Source organism: Numenius arquata, chromosome 3, assembly GCF_964106895.1.
Source record: "Numenius arquata chromosome 3, bNumArq3.hap1.1, whole genome shotgun sequence".
NCBI classification, from domain to species: domain Eukaryota; kingdom Metazoa; phylum Chordata; class Aves; order Charadriiformes; family Scolopacidae; genus Numenius; species Numenius arquata.
Genome location: NC_133578.1, coordinates 2208900 through 2225200, shown reverse-complemented (window position 1 = coordinate 2225200; position 16301 = coordinate 2208900). Strand labels below are relative to the sequence as shown.

The following is a 16301-nucleotide window of genomic DNA, read 5'->3' as shown; positions in this document are numbered from 1 at the left end:
CATGGCAGAAATTCTACTCTACACCAGAAAGAAAAGAAATGGCACCACACAAATGAAAGGTAAGGTAAGGGAAAGGTAAGCTTACGTCACTCATCTGCAGAGCATTGATCTTGGCCTGGACAACGTCTGGCGTGTCAGTAATGCTGGTGAACTTCATCTCATCTGGCCGCGTGCGGTACAGCCTCTCGTTCAGGAGCTCCTGGGCTTTCTTTGCTTTGACCACATCCACAGAACCTTCTGTCAACCAGCCAATGCCTCGCAACCACTCCAGGTCTGACTTGTACACGTTCTATAAATAAACCAAGGGTTACCGACGTTGAAGAGACAACTCTATGTGCAGAGAGGGTTTGTTCAAGGCTTTCCCCAAGCTCCTTCTCACACAGTTACACAACAAGCAGTCAATGAGACCGTTGTGTTTCAGGTCCTTCCCACACAGACCTGGAACCCTGTTTTACACAGCAAAGAAATCACTGATCTTTTAAAGATACTTCCTACATGCAGACCAGTGGTGTAAAAGTAACTGTAAGTTACTTTTCTCCAAGTAAACATCTCCAAGCCTGCCATAAAGCTTTTCTACAGCTACTCTCACTCACATCACTCTGTAGGTCGTAGGCCTTCTTTGCGTGGATCACGTCATTCTGGTCGGGCAGACACGTCCACTGGTGGAGGTAGTGGCGATAGTCAACGTCACTGACCAGTGTCTGGCACTCCTTGGCCGCCTGCACGGACATTGCGTCCACCGGGATGTGGACCTGGGCCTTCGAATCATGGTACGCCTTCCGGTAAATGCGGTCGTTCTGCAGCACCATGGCACGTGCGGCCCACGACAGCTTGGGATCCTCCTGGGCAGTTCGGCACCCAATGTAGTGGCCTTTCTGCTTTTCGTGCGTTTCTTTGTACTTGTACTAGAAAGGCAGAAGCAAAGTAAGTAGCCGCATATTTCTCACCTGAACGTGACTAATGAACAAAAGGCTTTCAGCTTCCCAAGTTGTCAACTCTTTGATGCATTTCCCAGAGTTTCTGTCTTAGCACACAAAAAGCTCTGGTCCATTCAAAAGGCAGGCCTTCAAGCTCCCAAAAAGAGGCATTCCCCAAGTCACCCACAATTTTTTTTTAAGATATCTCTGTCTTTTCTTAACACTCATAAACAAGGAAAAACGATACTGAAGTGGACACGTGCACTCTGAGATCTTGCTGAGTACCAGCCACAATTCACATCTTTAGAGAGAAAATATTTGATGGCGGTGATTACAGGAACTGCAGGAATTCAGCAACAACCACAACTGCAGCCCCTACTCTAATCAGCTTTAAATTGTTGCTTGGTGTCTGAAAATTCACACTTTGTTTCCTAAGACTCTGAGCAATCTCACAAACATAGCAGATGTTCTCTTATTCACAGAGCAGCTACCAATAGGCAGCTTTAGGTGTTGAAAGACAGAAGTGCTCACAACAGGCTTTAAAATAACACAGAGGCGGAAAACACTACATCGCTTCCAGCTGAACTGAACTTCACTCAGTTCTGCTGAGCTGGACACGGGAAGAGACAGGCGCAGCAACCACATGAAGAGGAGACTGTACCTCACTCGCAATGTCTCTGGAAGCCTTGGCGTGTTTGATGGGAATGGCATCAGCTCTTATGTCATAGCTTTTTGCCTTCGCCTCATCCCAGGCCTTCTGATAATGTTTCTGCAAAGAAAATCAATCACCCTTGTTACATGCGGTCAAGACTCTCTGACACCAATCTCTTTTTCTTGAAACCTACTCTGGAAGAGCAACTGTCTTGCTCTTAATTTCATAGTGCTTCACAAACATAATGATGTTATTCTCTTACGTTGCTGATGTTGAGGGCATTGACTTTGGACTGCAGCAAAACAGGAGTATCGGAAGGTATGGAAATCTGCGTCTTATCTTTATCCCAGGCTTCACGGTACAGACGCTAAGGAGAAAGGAAGCAAAATGAGGTTATAATATGGTCTGAACATGGAAAAAAAAACACCAACAGGAAGTATTTGCTAATTCTGATTGAAGTAGTTTCTGACTAGTCATTCCCATGGCAGAAATTCTACTCTACACCAGAAAGAAAAGAAATGGCACCACACAAATGAAAGGTAAGGTAGGGGAAAGGTAAGCTTACGTCACTCATCTGCAGAGCATTGATCTTGGCCTGGACAACGTCTGGCGTGTCAGTAATGCTGGTGAACTTCATCTCATCTGGCCGCGTGCGGTACAGCCTCTCGTTCAGGAGCTCCTGGGCTTTCTTTGCTTTGACCACATCCACAGAACCATCGGTCACCCAGCCAATGCCTCGCAACCACTCCAGGTCTGACTTGTACACGTTCTACAAACAAATGAAGGATTATTGACAACAGTGCAGAGACAACTCTATGTGTAGAGAGGTTTTGTCCAAGGCTTTCCCCAAGCTCCTTCTCACACAGTTACACAACAAGCAGTCAATGAGACTGTGCTGTTCCAGGTCCTTCCCACACAGAGCTGGACCCCTGTTTTACACAGCAACAAAGATACTTTTAAAGGCACTTGCTACATGCAAACCAGTGGCATAAACTTGAACATAGGAAGGTGCATCTAAATATGAGGAGGAAGTTCTTTACATTGAGCTTGTCAGAGCCTTCGAAGAGGCTGCCCAGAGAGATGATGCAGTCTCCGTTTCTGGAGACATTCAAAACCTGCCTGGACATGTTCCTGTCCAACCTGCTCTAGGTGACCATGCTCTGGCAGGCGGTTGGACCAGATGATCTCCAGAGGTCCCTTCCAACCCCTATCATTCTGTGATTCTGTAATTCCGTGATAATCTGCAAGCAGTCAGCAAGCAAACTGCAAATAAACGTTCTACAGCAGAACAAAAAAACATCGCTTCCTTACGAACTGTCTGGAATATTTTTGGCCCCCAAGCTGAGAACGCTACTAATTTGGAAGGGATCATCCAAATGAATTAAAATAAACATACCAGGACTGACTGCAGACTCATGAACGTGTATTTGAAAAAGATATTTGCACAGTCACCAGCAACCAGTGCCTCATACACATGCCATAAAGCTTTTCTACAGCTACTCTCACTCACATCACTCTGTAGGTCGTAGGCCTTCTTTGCGTGGATCACGTCATTCTGGTCGGGCAGACACGTCCACTGGTGGAGGTAGTGGCGATAGTCAACGTCACTGACCAGTGTCTGGCACTCCTTGGCCGCCTGCACGGACATTGCGTCCACCGGGATGTGGACCTGGGCCTTCGAATCATGGTACGCCTTCCGGTAAATGCGGTCGTTCTGCAGCACCATGGCACGTGCGGCCCACGACAGCTTGGGATCCTCCTGGGCAGTTCGGCACCCGATGTAGTGGCCTTTCTGCTTCTCGTGTGTTTCTTTGTACTTGTACTAGAGAATGCAAAAAGAAGTATTAAAAGAAATAGTGAATGTGGGGTGAAATTCCCATAATTTCATATTGCTACTGATCACGAATATATTTTTTATGTTATGAAATATACTCCTGTAGAGTTTAGAAATGCCTAACGCATTCTTGCCCCACAGCCTTTGTTTATTTTCATTCTAGTTTATTATTTTCTAATATACGCTTAATGTCAGGACTTGTAATTCAGTGTTCCGTTTGGAAACTGTTGCCCATTTTCTCTCTGCAGTGAATTCTTTTCAGCAGGCTTTCAAGATGAATCTGAAATACTGTGGGATTTTAAGTTGTAAATAGCTTATAACTTCCTTCTTGTTTCTCAAGCTAACTGAAAATAAATGTAAAGGAGATACATACATCACTCGCAATATCTCTTGATGCCTTTGCACTTCGGATTGGAATTGCATCAGCTCTCATGTCGTAACCCTTCTTTTTGGCCTCTTCCCAGGCTTGTACATAAAGTTTCTACACAAAAGAAGACAGAAGATGGCTTTTCAATATTCTGAAAGATGGAATTTCTATATTTCATAATTATTTCCTAAAATTTTCATGAATGCATATTTTAGAAGATCATTATGGTTAAAGAAATGCTTACTTAATTTCTGAATTTGCATTACTTTGGTATATGTTTAAACGTTCTTACATGGCTAACATTAGCTGCATTGGCCTTCGCCAGCAAAATTGTCGGTGTGTCGGGCATGATGTGAATGGACTTTTTGTCTGCATCCCAGGCTTCCGTGTACAAACGCTAGAAGAGAGGAAAACACAAACCTTTAAAAAGTTTCTTTATATGTGTGAAAATTTAAAAGCAGTAGTCACCAAAAATAAATATATCCAGGATAAAAAAGAAACGTAATCTTGAAGCAGAACAAGATACATATAAGCAAACTAATACATTTGTTCAAAGAAAGTATTTTACAGACTGCAAGGGGTAATTCAAGCAAGCTTTAAACACCCTGACATGGGAAAGCTTCTTACTGAACAGCTCAGGGAGCAAAATTTGTCCTTCCTCATTATTTCTCAGGCTAAGTTGGCACAGCAATCGATTGATTTAGGACTGCTGTGGGAGGAAAACTGTATTCCTTATTCTGCCGTATCTGTATGAGTTGTTTGATTGATGTTTCTTATTAAAGAGAAGCAGTAGGTTCTATGTGACTTTCATCCTCTAGGTCTGAGATAAATTGCAGAAGCTTCACTTCCAGAGGACATAAGCTATTTCCTCATAACTTGTTCATCACAGGGGACGACATTCAGTCAACAATACATTACTACAACAGCTGCAGTAAAAGCCTCAACATTCTGCTACGTTCTATCTTACAGCACGGTCATGGCACCGCTGCCGCTGGACATACCCTAACACCCTGCTGAAACATTGCTTCTGCAGATTTCACAGTATTGTCTAAGAACTGCAAAAAAATGTAGCCTGTTCTGCCAGAGACAAGCTTTGTATAGTGAAGTAGCATTAACAAAATAGAAAAAATATACCAAACCGATATTTAAACATAGGATTTCAGCTGGGATGGGAGAAGAGGGAAATTCACTAACATTTTTAGTATTACTCTTGAAAAATATGTGATTTTGGTGAATTTTTTTCTGGAGTAAATTTTCAGTTCAGACACAGACCTGAGGTAAGAACTTTCCTGTGCAAAGGCTGAATTTGGACATTCATTTTCTCTAAGTCCCCAACAAAAGTGTTTGGTCTTACTTTGTATTTTGTATTTTTCACCTGCTGAACAAGTTCCAGTAGCTAGTTTTGTAACACTAGTGATTTTGAGAAAAAACAAAACAACACAAATCTCACCTTGTTCATTATCTCAGCATTTTGCTTGGCTAAGGCCATGGCCAAGGAATCCGTCACACTAGTAAATTTAATTTGGTCTACTGGTTGACGGTATTTCCTTTCACTCAGGATTTCACCAGCTTTCTTAGCCTTCTCAACATCCACAGAGCCAATGGGAACCCATCCAATACCTCTCAGCCATTCCAGATCTGATTTGTAAACGGCCTGAAAAAATGTGAAAATTCGTTATATGTTTGCAAAGATGATCAAATAATAAAATAATTATAAATAAGGATATCCAAGTCTATACAAACAATTGTATGTATTTCTAAAATAGGATATGGTTTTTAAAACAATTGTTATTTTTGAAGAGTTAGTAAAATAATTATTAAGTAACAAAAGGAACACAGTTATTGAAAAACTCCACAAATACCAGTTACACACAAATTATACCTCAAGCTAAGGATTGAGAAAATAGGATTAAACATAAATTCAGTGATAGAATATTAAACATCTAATGTCTATCAACATGACTGATGAAAGCATCTAAGGCATATTATATATATTTTAAAAATTATATGGTACAAGACCCAGAATATTTGATTATATATTATAAATGTAACAATTTACTCACGTCACTCTGTAGATCATAGGCCTTCTTCGCATGGATAACATCGTTCTGGTCCGGCAGGCAGATCCATTGATGAAGATAGTGGCGGTAATCCACATCGCTCACCAACTCCTGACATTTCTTGGCCAACACGATTCCCAGCATGTCCACTGGGCTACTGAAGTGCGTCTTGGACTTCTCAAAGGCTTTCTTGTACTCTCTGTCACTCTGGATCTTGGCTACGTGCATCGACCACATCATCTTCGGGTCATCCTCTATGTTACGGGCCCCTATGTGGTGGCCAAGCTGCTTGCGATAGCCTTCTTTGTATTTGTACTGAAATAAAGTATATTCATATTCACATGGTATGTTTTTAAATTAACAAACAATTCACACAGTTTAACATAGCCTTTTATATTTTGTTTAGACAAAAATATCATTCAGGTCTTTCTAGTGTTTTACTAATTTTCACATAAAAGGGATTTTTATTACAGATATTATTATCTCTGGTTTTTTTATATATCACCCTTTCAATTACCTAAACATTTAATGTCACATACTTACTAAAAAGTTTGATATTCTACAACTCTTATAATATTAAGATTAAAATGTAAAGATTAACTTAGTTTAAAACCTATTACAAAACCCCCTGATGAAGACAGTCTGAGTTGGTCTGAATATTAACAGTTTAAAAACCTATTTTGATAGAAAAAGGAGCATAAAACCGCTGTTCTCCTCTGTCTCTTAGTGATGTTTCCTCATCCCTGCAGGAAAACTTGTCATAGTCATTGCATTTTTTTTCCTCTGTTTTTGTATTCAGACATCTCAAATTTCAATGACTCTTCAACAGAACTTTTTTTTTCCTCAGGAAAAGACAACAATTTAGAACTTTTAGATTGATTTACTAATATATTTATTTTGGGGAGAGATTTGAAAGTATTTCCTATTTTGAATTAGGAATTAAATTGACTAACTCCAGCATAGACTCATACACATAACTGATCATTCTACTTGAACATCCAGAGACATCATTGGTACTATTACAGGGGGCATAGGAATAATCCTCATATTATTTTATTTATTTATTTAATGTGATATATACCTCATATATAAAAATAGCAGCTATCCCCTCCCTTCCTGTACTAAAGGCATGTAGTAGAATCACTGGTTTCAGTATTATCTATTCTATAAACATTAAGTATTATATTAACAAACAATGGAACAAACATTCTGATTCTTTTCCATTCCCAAATCCATACAGGCATGATCAAAACCCCTGCTTACATCACTGGCAATCTCCCTGGATGCTTTGGCAGCTTGAATAGGAATGGCATCAAAACGCAAATCATGACCCTTCTTCTTCGATTCCTCCAAAGCCAGTTTGTACATTTTCTGTGAGAAAAACATTCACATTTTTGTTTGAGAAACAAAATCATACTTCAGTTAGCAGATTTGTGTAATAAAACAAATTATGTCCGTAAATAATATTGTTCATGTTCAGGCAACTTAAATATCTGAACACAGCTCTAGCTTCTCTAGAAAATAAAATACTGCAGATTTCAAAGATCTTGTAATTGTATTGTAGACAGTTGGAAACTGGAAATCATTCACGAAAGGCAAAGAAAGGAATATTGTAAAAGTTACATTATTTACTTCCATACATTACTACTGAAATGATTCCTTGTTTATGGCAGATAATATATTTTAAAAGCCCATTTACATACCCAGGAGGTAAATTCTAGCAAAAGAACAACTGAGATTTTAGCAGTGGAGCTGGCAAATTGTGAAACTAAACAACTCGACAATATAATAATACTAATTAAAAGGCAGAATGACAAAATTGTACTTGTCAGAAATCCTTTAATTCTCTTAACTCTTCAGTTTTACTCACCTGACTGTAGTTTAATTGGTTTTGCTTTGCTAACATGATTTCTGGTGTGTCAGGCATCACATGAACCATGGTCTTATCTTTGTTCCATGCTTCAGTGTATAAACGCTAAGAAAGAATATAAGAAGAGATTAATATCGCATTCCAAAACAAGTTAATACCTCATTACTCAGGTAGAACATAGAGCATACTAGGTAAAATTATAGGAAATTCAGCATGGATAAATGGTTATGTTTTCAATCAGGTAGAGATACCATTATTAAAAAGATAATTTATCTACAGAAATTTAACAACAAAGAAAGTTGCCACATTCCTCAGGATAATGAATAAACCAAAGCATTATTACTGCTCAGTGCACAGACATGTCAAAGAAAAGATTAAAATGTAATAGGCAGAATATCATGACAAAGTTGAGTCTTTATGACGTGGCCTAAACGTATTGATAAACAAATAGAGCTCACTATTTGAAAACTCATTATCTCTGAACTTCAGCGTTACTCGTGATCACGATATTTCTAGTCCTGTCTCCAGGGTTTAGGCGGAGACTGCTGAGGTGTTGCCTAATCCAATCAAGACTCACCTTATTCATTGTCTCTGCGTTGTGCTTGGCTAAGACCATCTCTAGAGAATCGGGGACACTAGTAAACTTGATCGTGTCTGGATGCTGGCGGTATATTTTCTCACTCAAGATCTCTCCCGCCCTCTTGGCTTTTTCAACGTCCAAGGAACCAATAGGGACCCAACCAATGCCCCGCAACCATTCAAGGTCAGACTTGTAGCAGTTCTATTACAAAAAAATACACAGGTTATTTTAGCTGTAATAATGCAATTTACACAGTGCACCTTTTCACAGTTAAGTGACCTCCCTCTCAACTTTTCATTCAAATAAATTCAAAACCCAAGAGAAATTCTTAGAAGAAATAACTGCATTTGTCCTACATTAAAAGAGAAACCATTTTCCAAGTTTCACAGAATGGCAAATGACAAATAGCCCGTATTTGGGAATTACATAATTTAATTTAAATATCAATTAGATAACTTATCCTATTGGAGATCTGAGTTTCAATTAGCCATAAAACTTAAAAATAAGATGTGAAAATTTGGTTCTACCACATTGTTACACGATGGCCTGGTCCATCTATGTAAAATATCAAATACATTCCTCACCAGAAATTAAATCAAAAAGAACTCACATCGCTCTGTAGATCATAGGCCTTCTTCGCATGGATAACATCATTCTGGTCCGGCAGGCAGATCCACTGATGAAGATAGTGGCGGTAATCCACATCGCTCACCAACTCCTGACATTTCTTGGCCAACACGATTCCCAGCATGTCCACTGGGCTACTGAAGTGCGTCTTGGACTTCTCAAAGGCTTTCTTGTACTCTCTGTCACTCTGGATCTTGGCTACGTGCATCGACCACATCATCTTCGGGTCATCCTCTATGTTACGGGCCCCTATGTGGTGGCCAAGCTGCTTGCGATAGCCTTCTTTGTATTTGTACTGAAATATAAATCAAGATATTGTACTTCTGTATCACCTCTAAATATCTCTTACTCATATTAAATACTTCTAAGAATAAACACTCAAAATTTCCCTATAACCTACAGTCAAAAAAACCAAACTGTCAAAGCAGTTCTGGAGCTAATAACATGGATTAAATTTTTGAGATTTGAGTTAGAACCATAAATAGAGATTTTTAAGTAAGTTTTTTTGAAAAAAACATTCTTCATTAATATTAGTGAGAAATAACCCTCGCCTTATTAAATATAGTTAGTCCTTACTAAATATAATAATATATATACTGATAATACTTAAGTAAAGATACAGCTTTATGAACGACAAAATTAATGATAGCAGCATTATATTGTCCTTATAACTTCTCAACATTTAAGTTTTACAACTAAGTCTTTAAACATATATAATAATTCGCTTCCAAAAATCCACAATTTGAGACCACAGCTTAACTGAAATGCCTTTTACAGAATCAAGTTGAGAACCTTCAGGTTGTAGAGATCAGATGTCAGCACACAAAGACAGAAAAAAGTAGTTTCTTACATCACTGGCAATTTGCCGGGAGGCTTTGGCAGCTTGAATGGGAATAGCGTCACTTCTCAAATCATAGCCTTTCTTTTTGTCTTCTTCCATGGCCTGTTTGTAGAGTTTCTAGGTGAAGAATTAAAGAATGGGACTCATGTCAGTAAGTTCCATATATTACATGCTATGCAAGACAAACTGCTTCTAAGTAGAGTAGATCTTAAAAATTTCTTAAGATTTATCCTAACCCATCTTTATCTAACTTTCTTAACTCAAAGCCCCAGATCAGCAGCTCATAAAAATTCATATCAAAGGAAGATCTTTACTAAATACATTAGCTAACATTTTTTTTCTCTCAATACTTTAAATAACATAACATTGACTACAAATTTAGAGATAACTATTCTTCTATATAAGTGGAGTAAAACTTACTGTTTGAAGCCACCTCTTACTGATGTGAGTTTATTTGCCTAAACTAACATTGAACACTGGGATCAACGTTCCTCAGAATTGTGCTGGAAATTACCTTTTTGGTATTGCCAATGTTGGAATTAATTTTGTGCCTTGCCAACAGTATGCACGCTGGCAAATATGACTCCTAAAAATTCACTGGAGACACACAACTTCCCATGGAATTTATTCTCAATAGTGCTCACTAATGTATGTATGAACTACTGTACAAATACGCAAACAACGTCTTTAAACTCACAATTTTGAGGATAAATATTGGGAGTTACTTAAAGAAACTGACTGTATCATCTATATAAGGTTTATCAGAATACTGACAATCCAGCCATGAAACAGAGCAGTTACATGTGGAGAACCAGCACACTCACCACACTGTAGTTTTGCATGTTCTGTTTCGCCAGTGTGATCTCAGGTGTGTCAGGCATTATGTGGATTTGCGTCTTGTCTTTATCCCAGGCCTCAGTATATAAACGCTGCAGGAGAAGTAATGTATGTTAAAGGGGGAAAAAATACAGTGACTACTTGGAGATCTCCTAAAACGTAAGAAGAACTACAGATCTCTACTCCAAGTTCAGTCTAAAAAATCCTTATTCCTTATATAGCAATGAGATTTTATGTTTACTCCTATAGATACTTAATGTCCAGGTTAAGAATTAGTCACCTAGAAAGAATTTTATTTAAAAAAAAAATTTAGAAAAGTGCACAGAATGCTAATCAAACACACAGAGATCTAAACTCTAAGACCAAGGCCTGTTTGAGGCCAGGAAATTGGTTTATTGACATCAATAGAATTGAAATCAGGGCCACAGATTCAGAAAAACTCTTATAGTCTAAGGATTACACTGAATTGTTTAAAATATGGTTATTTCAAAGACTGCCCTAAAACAAGTAACTTATCAATTACTAGATTACTAGATAAACTTGATAAATTTTAGATTTATTAGACAAATTTCTATATTAAAAATTAGATGAAAGTTAGGTAACACATTACTAGATATTCAGTAGAGTATGTGGAAAGCTTCACAACCGATAATTCCAACTTAACTTGGTAACTTGGAAGATATTAATAAATTAGAACTTGCTGAAAATAAGTTACCTGATGATTAACAAGAATGGAACTTACACTTTTAAAGCCTCACTGTGCTGGAATCTCACACAGCAGCCACACATCTGTATTTCTAGTCCTGTCTCCAGGGTTTAGGTGGAGACTGCTGAGGTGTTGCCTAATCCAATCAAGACTCACCTTATTCATTGTCTCTGCGTTGTGCTTGGCTAAGACCATCTCTAGAGAATCGGGGACACTAGTAAACTTGATCGTGTCTGGATGCTGGCGGTATATTTTCTCACTCAAGATCTCTCCCGCCCTCTTGGCTTTTTCAACGTCCAAGGAACCAATAGGGACCCAACCAATGCCCCGCAACCATTCAAGGTCAGACTTGTAGCAGTTCTATTACAAAAAAATACACAGGTTATTTTAGCTGTAATAATGCAATTTACACAGTGCACCTTTTCACAGTTAAGTGACCTCCCTCTCAACTTTTCATTCAAATAAATTCAAAACCCAAGAGAAATTCTTAGAAGAAATAACTGCATTTGTCCTACATTAAAAGAGAAACCATTTTCCAAGTTTCACAGAATGGCAAATGACAAATAGCCCGTATTTGGGAATTACATAATTTAATTTAAATATCAATTAGATAACTTATCCTATTGGAGATCTGAGTTTCAATTAGCCATAAAACTTAAAAATAAGATGTGAAAATTTGGTTCTACCACATTGTTACACGATGGCCTGGTCCATCTATGTAAAATATCAAATACATTCCTCACCAGAAATTAAATCAAAAAGAACTCACATCGCTCTGTAGATCATAGGCCTTCTTCGCATGGATAACATCATTCTGGTCTGGCAGGCAGATCCACTGATGAAGATAGTGGCGGTAATCCACATCGCTCACCAACTCCTGACATTTCTTGGCCAACACGATTCCCAGCATGTCCACTGGGCTACTGAAGTGCGTCTTGGACTTCTCAAAGGCTTTCTTGTACTCTCTGTCACTCTGGATCTTGGCTACGTGCATCGACCACATCATCTTCGGGTCATCCTCTATGTTACGGGCCCCTATGTGGTGGCCGAGCTGCTTGCGATAGCCTTCCTTATACTTGTACTGCAGGGGAAAGAAGATCAGTAAGTTCCAGCCCAGCTCTTCTCCCTTCTCACACTATTCTCCAGCAGCACCTGTGAGCAAGCGCTTTGCTAATGGAGCCTGGCAAGATCACCACGTGAAGAGGTGTCTAAGGTCAGCATCACCCTACTGTGTCCTACACTTCCATACACCCTATGTCTACACTTGGCCACAGGAGGCATCTGGAGGCCCATCCTAACAACAGCTGTAAAAGCAGCACAGCAAACTGCAAGCCGTCCAGGAGACTACTGGAGTGCATTGAGGAGAACTTCCTAGTAGAGGTGAATGACAGCCTGACCAGACAAGAGGCTCTAATGGACCTGATGCTCACTAATGAGGAAGAATTTATCGAAGAGGTCAAGGCTGGAGCTGGGCTACAGCCATCATGCCCTAGTAGAATTCTCAATCTTGAGGGCTACAGGACAGTTAAAAATTAGAGTCAGTACCCTAACCCTCAGAAAGGTGAAGTTTCAGCTGGTTATGTTGCTAGCGAGTGGGATCCCTTGGGAAACTGCCCTCAGAGATAAAGGAGCGAATGAGAGCTGGAAGATGTTTAAAGACATTTTTCTCAGGGCGCAAGAGCTCTCAATCCCAACATGCAGGACGTCAGGCAAGGCAGGCAGGAGGCCAGCTTGGCTAAGGCAAGACCTACAAGCCAAACCAAAACCAAAACACAATGGCTGTGGAGGCAGGGATGTACATCCTGGGGAGATTATAGGGATATGGTCTGGGAGTGCAGTGAGGAGATCAGCAAAGCGAAGGCATGGTTGGAGCTGAACTCGGCTGGGGACATAAAAAATAACAAGAAGGGTTTCATCAGGTACACAGGACAAGAAAGGAAGATGAAAGAAACTGTACCCCTAGGGCTCCCCTAGTTTCACCATGATGAGCAAAATGGGAGACCTGGCTACAACTGGCATGGAGAAGGCTGAGATACTCCACAAATTTTTTACCTTGGTCTTTACTGGCAAGTGCTCTAGACACGCTGCCCAGTTCACTGAATCCAAAAGCAGGGACTGGGAGAATGAAGTACTGCCCGCCAAAGGAGAAGATCTGGTTCAAGACTGTCTAAGGAACCTGAACGTGGACAAGTCCATGGGACCTGATGAGATGCATCTGTGGTTCCTGAGGGAACTGGCAGATGTAGTTGCTAAGCCACTATCCATCATACTTGAAAAGTCGTGTCAGACTGGTGAAGTTCCCAGTGATTGGAAAAGGGGAAACATAGCCCCTGTTTTTAAAAAGGGAAAAAAAGGATGACCCAGGGAATTACAGCCCAGTCAGTCTCACCTCTGTGCCTGGCAAGATCATGGAGTAGATCCTCCTGGAAACTCTGCTAAGGCACATGGAAAACAGAGAGGTGACTGGTGACAGCCAACGTGGCTCCACTAAGGGCAAATCGTGCCTGACAAATTTGGTGGCCTTCTATGACAAGGTTACAGCATTGGTGGATAAAGGAAGAGCAACTGACATCATCTACCTGGACTTGTGCAAAGCATTTGATGCTGTCGCACACAACATCCTTGTCTCTAAAATGGAAGAGACATGGATTTGACAGATGGACCACTTGGTGGATAAGGAATTGGCTGGATGATCGCACTCAAAGAGTTGCAGTCACTGGCTCAAACTCCAGGTAGAGATCAGTGATGAGTGGTGTCCCTCAGGGGCTTGTACTGGGACCAGTATTATTTAATATATTTGCTGGGGACAGGGACAGTGGGATTGAGTGCACCCTCAGCAAGTCTGCAGAAGGCAGCAGGCTGAGTGGTGTGGTTGATACTCCAAAGGGAAGGGATTCTATCCATAGGGACCCTGACAGGCTAGCAAGGTGGCTCCATGCAAACCTCATGAAGTTCAACAAGGTCAAGTGTAAGGTTCTGCACCTGAGTGAGACAACCACAAGCACGGACACAGACCGGGTGACGAGTGGACTGAGGGTAGCCCTGCGGAGGACTTGGGGGTATTGGTGGATGAAAAACTGAATATGAGCCAGCAATGGGCACTTGCAGCCCAGAAAGCCAATTGTATCCAGGACTGCATCAAAAGAAGTGTGGCCAGCAGGACAAGGGAGGTGACTCTCCCCCTCTTCTCCACGATCATCAGACCCCACCAGGAGCACTGTGTTCAGCTCTGGGCACCCCAGCATAAGAAAGGCATGGACCTGCTCGAGCTGGACTTGGTGGAGGACCATAAAGATGCTCCGAGGACTGGAGCACCATCTCTATGAAGACAGGCTGAGAGACTTGGCGTTGTTCAGCCCGGAGAAGAGAAGGCTCTGGGGAAATCTTAGAGCCCTTTCCAGTCCCTAAAGTGTCTCCAGGAAAGCTGAGGAGGAACTCTTGATCAGGGATTGGAGCCATAGGATGAGTGGGTATGGATTTAAACTGAAAGAGGGGAGATTGAGATGAGATCTCAGGGAGAAATACTTTGCTGTGAGGGTGGTGAGAGCCTGGCCCAGGTTGCCTTCAGAAGCTGTGGCTGCCCCATCCCTGGAGGGGTTCAAGGCCAGGTTGGACTAGGAAACCTGGTCTGCTGGAAGTTGCCCATGGCCACAGCAGAGGGGAAGGAACTGGATGATATATAAGATCCCTTCTGGCCTAAAACATTTCATGATTCTATGATGCTATGACTTTTCCACGGCCTCCTTCTGCAAGGTCAAGTAAGACTGAAGAGAGCATGCCGCCAAGGGCTCCTGTGCACTTACATCACTTGCAATATCTCTGGAAGCTTTAGCAGACTTGATCGGAATGGCATCTGCCCGCATGTCGTAGCCTTTCTTCTTATCTTCCTCCATTGCAAGCTTGTACAGTTTCTGAAAGAAAAACAACAAGCATTCCCCTCAAACAACACTTCTTCCTGGGCCACAGCAGTGTCCAGGGACGGACACTTAACCCCAGCTCAAACACCTACCTCACTGAAGTTCACTCTGTTCTGCTGGGCCAGCAAAATACCAGGGGTGTCTGGCATAATGTGAACGTTGGTTTTATCCTTCTCCCACGCTGATATGTACGAGCGCTGAAAAAATTAGTACAATGTGAAATAAGATGATGCAAGAACAGGGCAACAAACTACAAGAGCAAAGTAGCTCAAGGAACGTCAATGTCTTGGGAAAGGAAGGTGGTCGTTTCCTTCAGGTGGCAAACACAAGGACATCTCACCTGGTTCATAATCTCAGAGTTGTGCTTTGCCAGAACCATAGGCATCGAGTCAGGAGGGCTCGTGAATTTGATGGTGTCCGGGTGCTGCCGATACTTCTTGTCACTCAGGATGAGGCCCACCCTCTTATTCTTCTCATCGTCCAGAGAACCACTAGGGGACCAGCCAATGCCCCTCAGCCACAGCAGGTCCGACCTGTACACGTTCTGAAAGGACAGGCAAGGACACAGAGCACCTCAGCAACCTCCTTTCTCCATCAAACCTCTCCTTCTACCAAGGAAAGCTCTTTCTGCAAAAACACATCTCCCTGCGCCCACCCACCAGCCACCACAATGGGACTCCCAGGAAAGCTCAGCTCCCTGGATTTCGGCTCCCCATGACTATAACAGCACAAGCAGGTTCCAAGCAATCCACAAAACCTTCCCTCCACCACCTTCTTCATGTCCCCAGGGAAGATCTGCCCTGTTTGGTAACTTCCAGCTGGCAGTGGCACAGGAATAACCTTATAGCTCACCACCTGAGGCTCTTCACACGATTCCCAATTGCACCCGTGCCTTGCCTTTGCATACTTTCACTTCTCCAAAAGAAAATATTTGACTCTGTTGATCTTCCCCATCACACAGAACTCCAGCCACCTGCAGTGACCTTCCCCCCAAATGCTCAAGGCAACACAGGACTCTTCTGTGACCATAAAGTATCACCCCACACAAACTTCACCCCTGCTCATTCAAGAAATCATTTCTCAACAAGACAGC

The 16301-nt window shown here is 41.3% G+C and overlaps 1 protein-coding gene across 1 annotated transcript in view; it reads right to left on the bottom strand.

Moving 5' to 3' along the window:
- NEB (nebulin) overlaps positions 1–16301 on the bottom strand; it is a 118811-nt gene that overhangs the window by 60798 nt on the left and 41712 nt on the right. The window contains exons 53-73 of the mRNA XM_074145650.1: positions 15549–15752; positions 15301–15405; positions 15095–15202; positions 12061–12372; positions 11448–11651; positions 10573–10677; positions 9758–9865; positions 8891–9202; positions 8278–8481; positions 7701–7805; positions 7094–7201; positions 5834–6145; positions 5221–5424; positions 4063–4167; positions 3777–3884; positions 3080–3391; positions 2135–2338; positions 1832–1936; positions 1579–1686; positions 594–905; positions 86–289 (exon numbers count right to left, since the gene is read on the bottom strand). Of these exons, the coding sequence (XP_074001751.1) occupies positions 86–289; positions 594–905; positions 1579–1686; positions 1832–1936; positions 2135–2338; positions 3080–3391; positions 3777–3884; positions 4063–4167; positions 5221–5424; positions 5834–6145; positions 7094–7201; positions 7701–7805; positions 8278–8481; positions 8891–9202; positions 9758–9865; positions 10573–10677; positions 11448–11651; positions 12061–12372; positions 15095–15202; positions 15301–15405; positions 15549–15752 (3849 nt within the window). The remainder of the gene's footprint in view (positions 1–85; positions 290–593; positions 906–1578; positions 1687–1831; positions 1937–2134; positions 2339–3079; positions 3392–3776; positions 3885–4062; positions 4168–5220; positions 5425–5833; positions 6146–7093; positions 7202–7700; positions 7806–8277; positions 8482–8890; positions 9203–9757; positions 9866–10572; positions 10678–11447; positions 11652–12060; positions 12373–15094; positions 15203–15300; positions 15406–15548; positions 15753–16301) is intronic.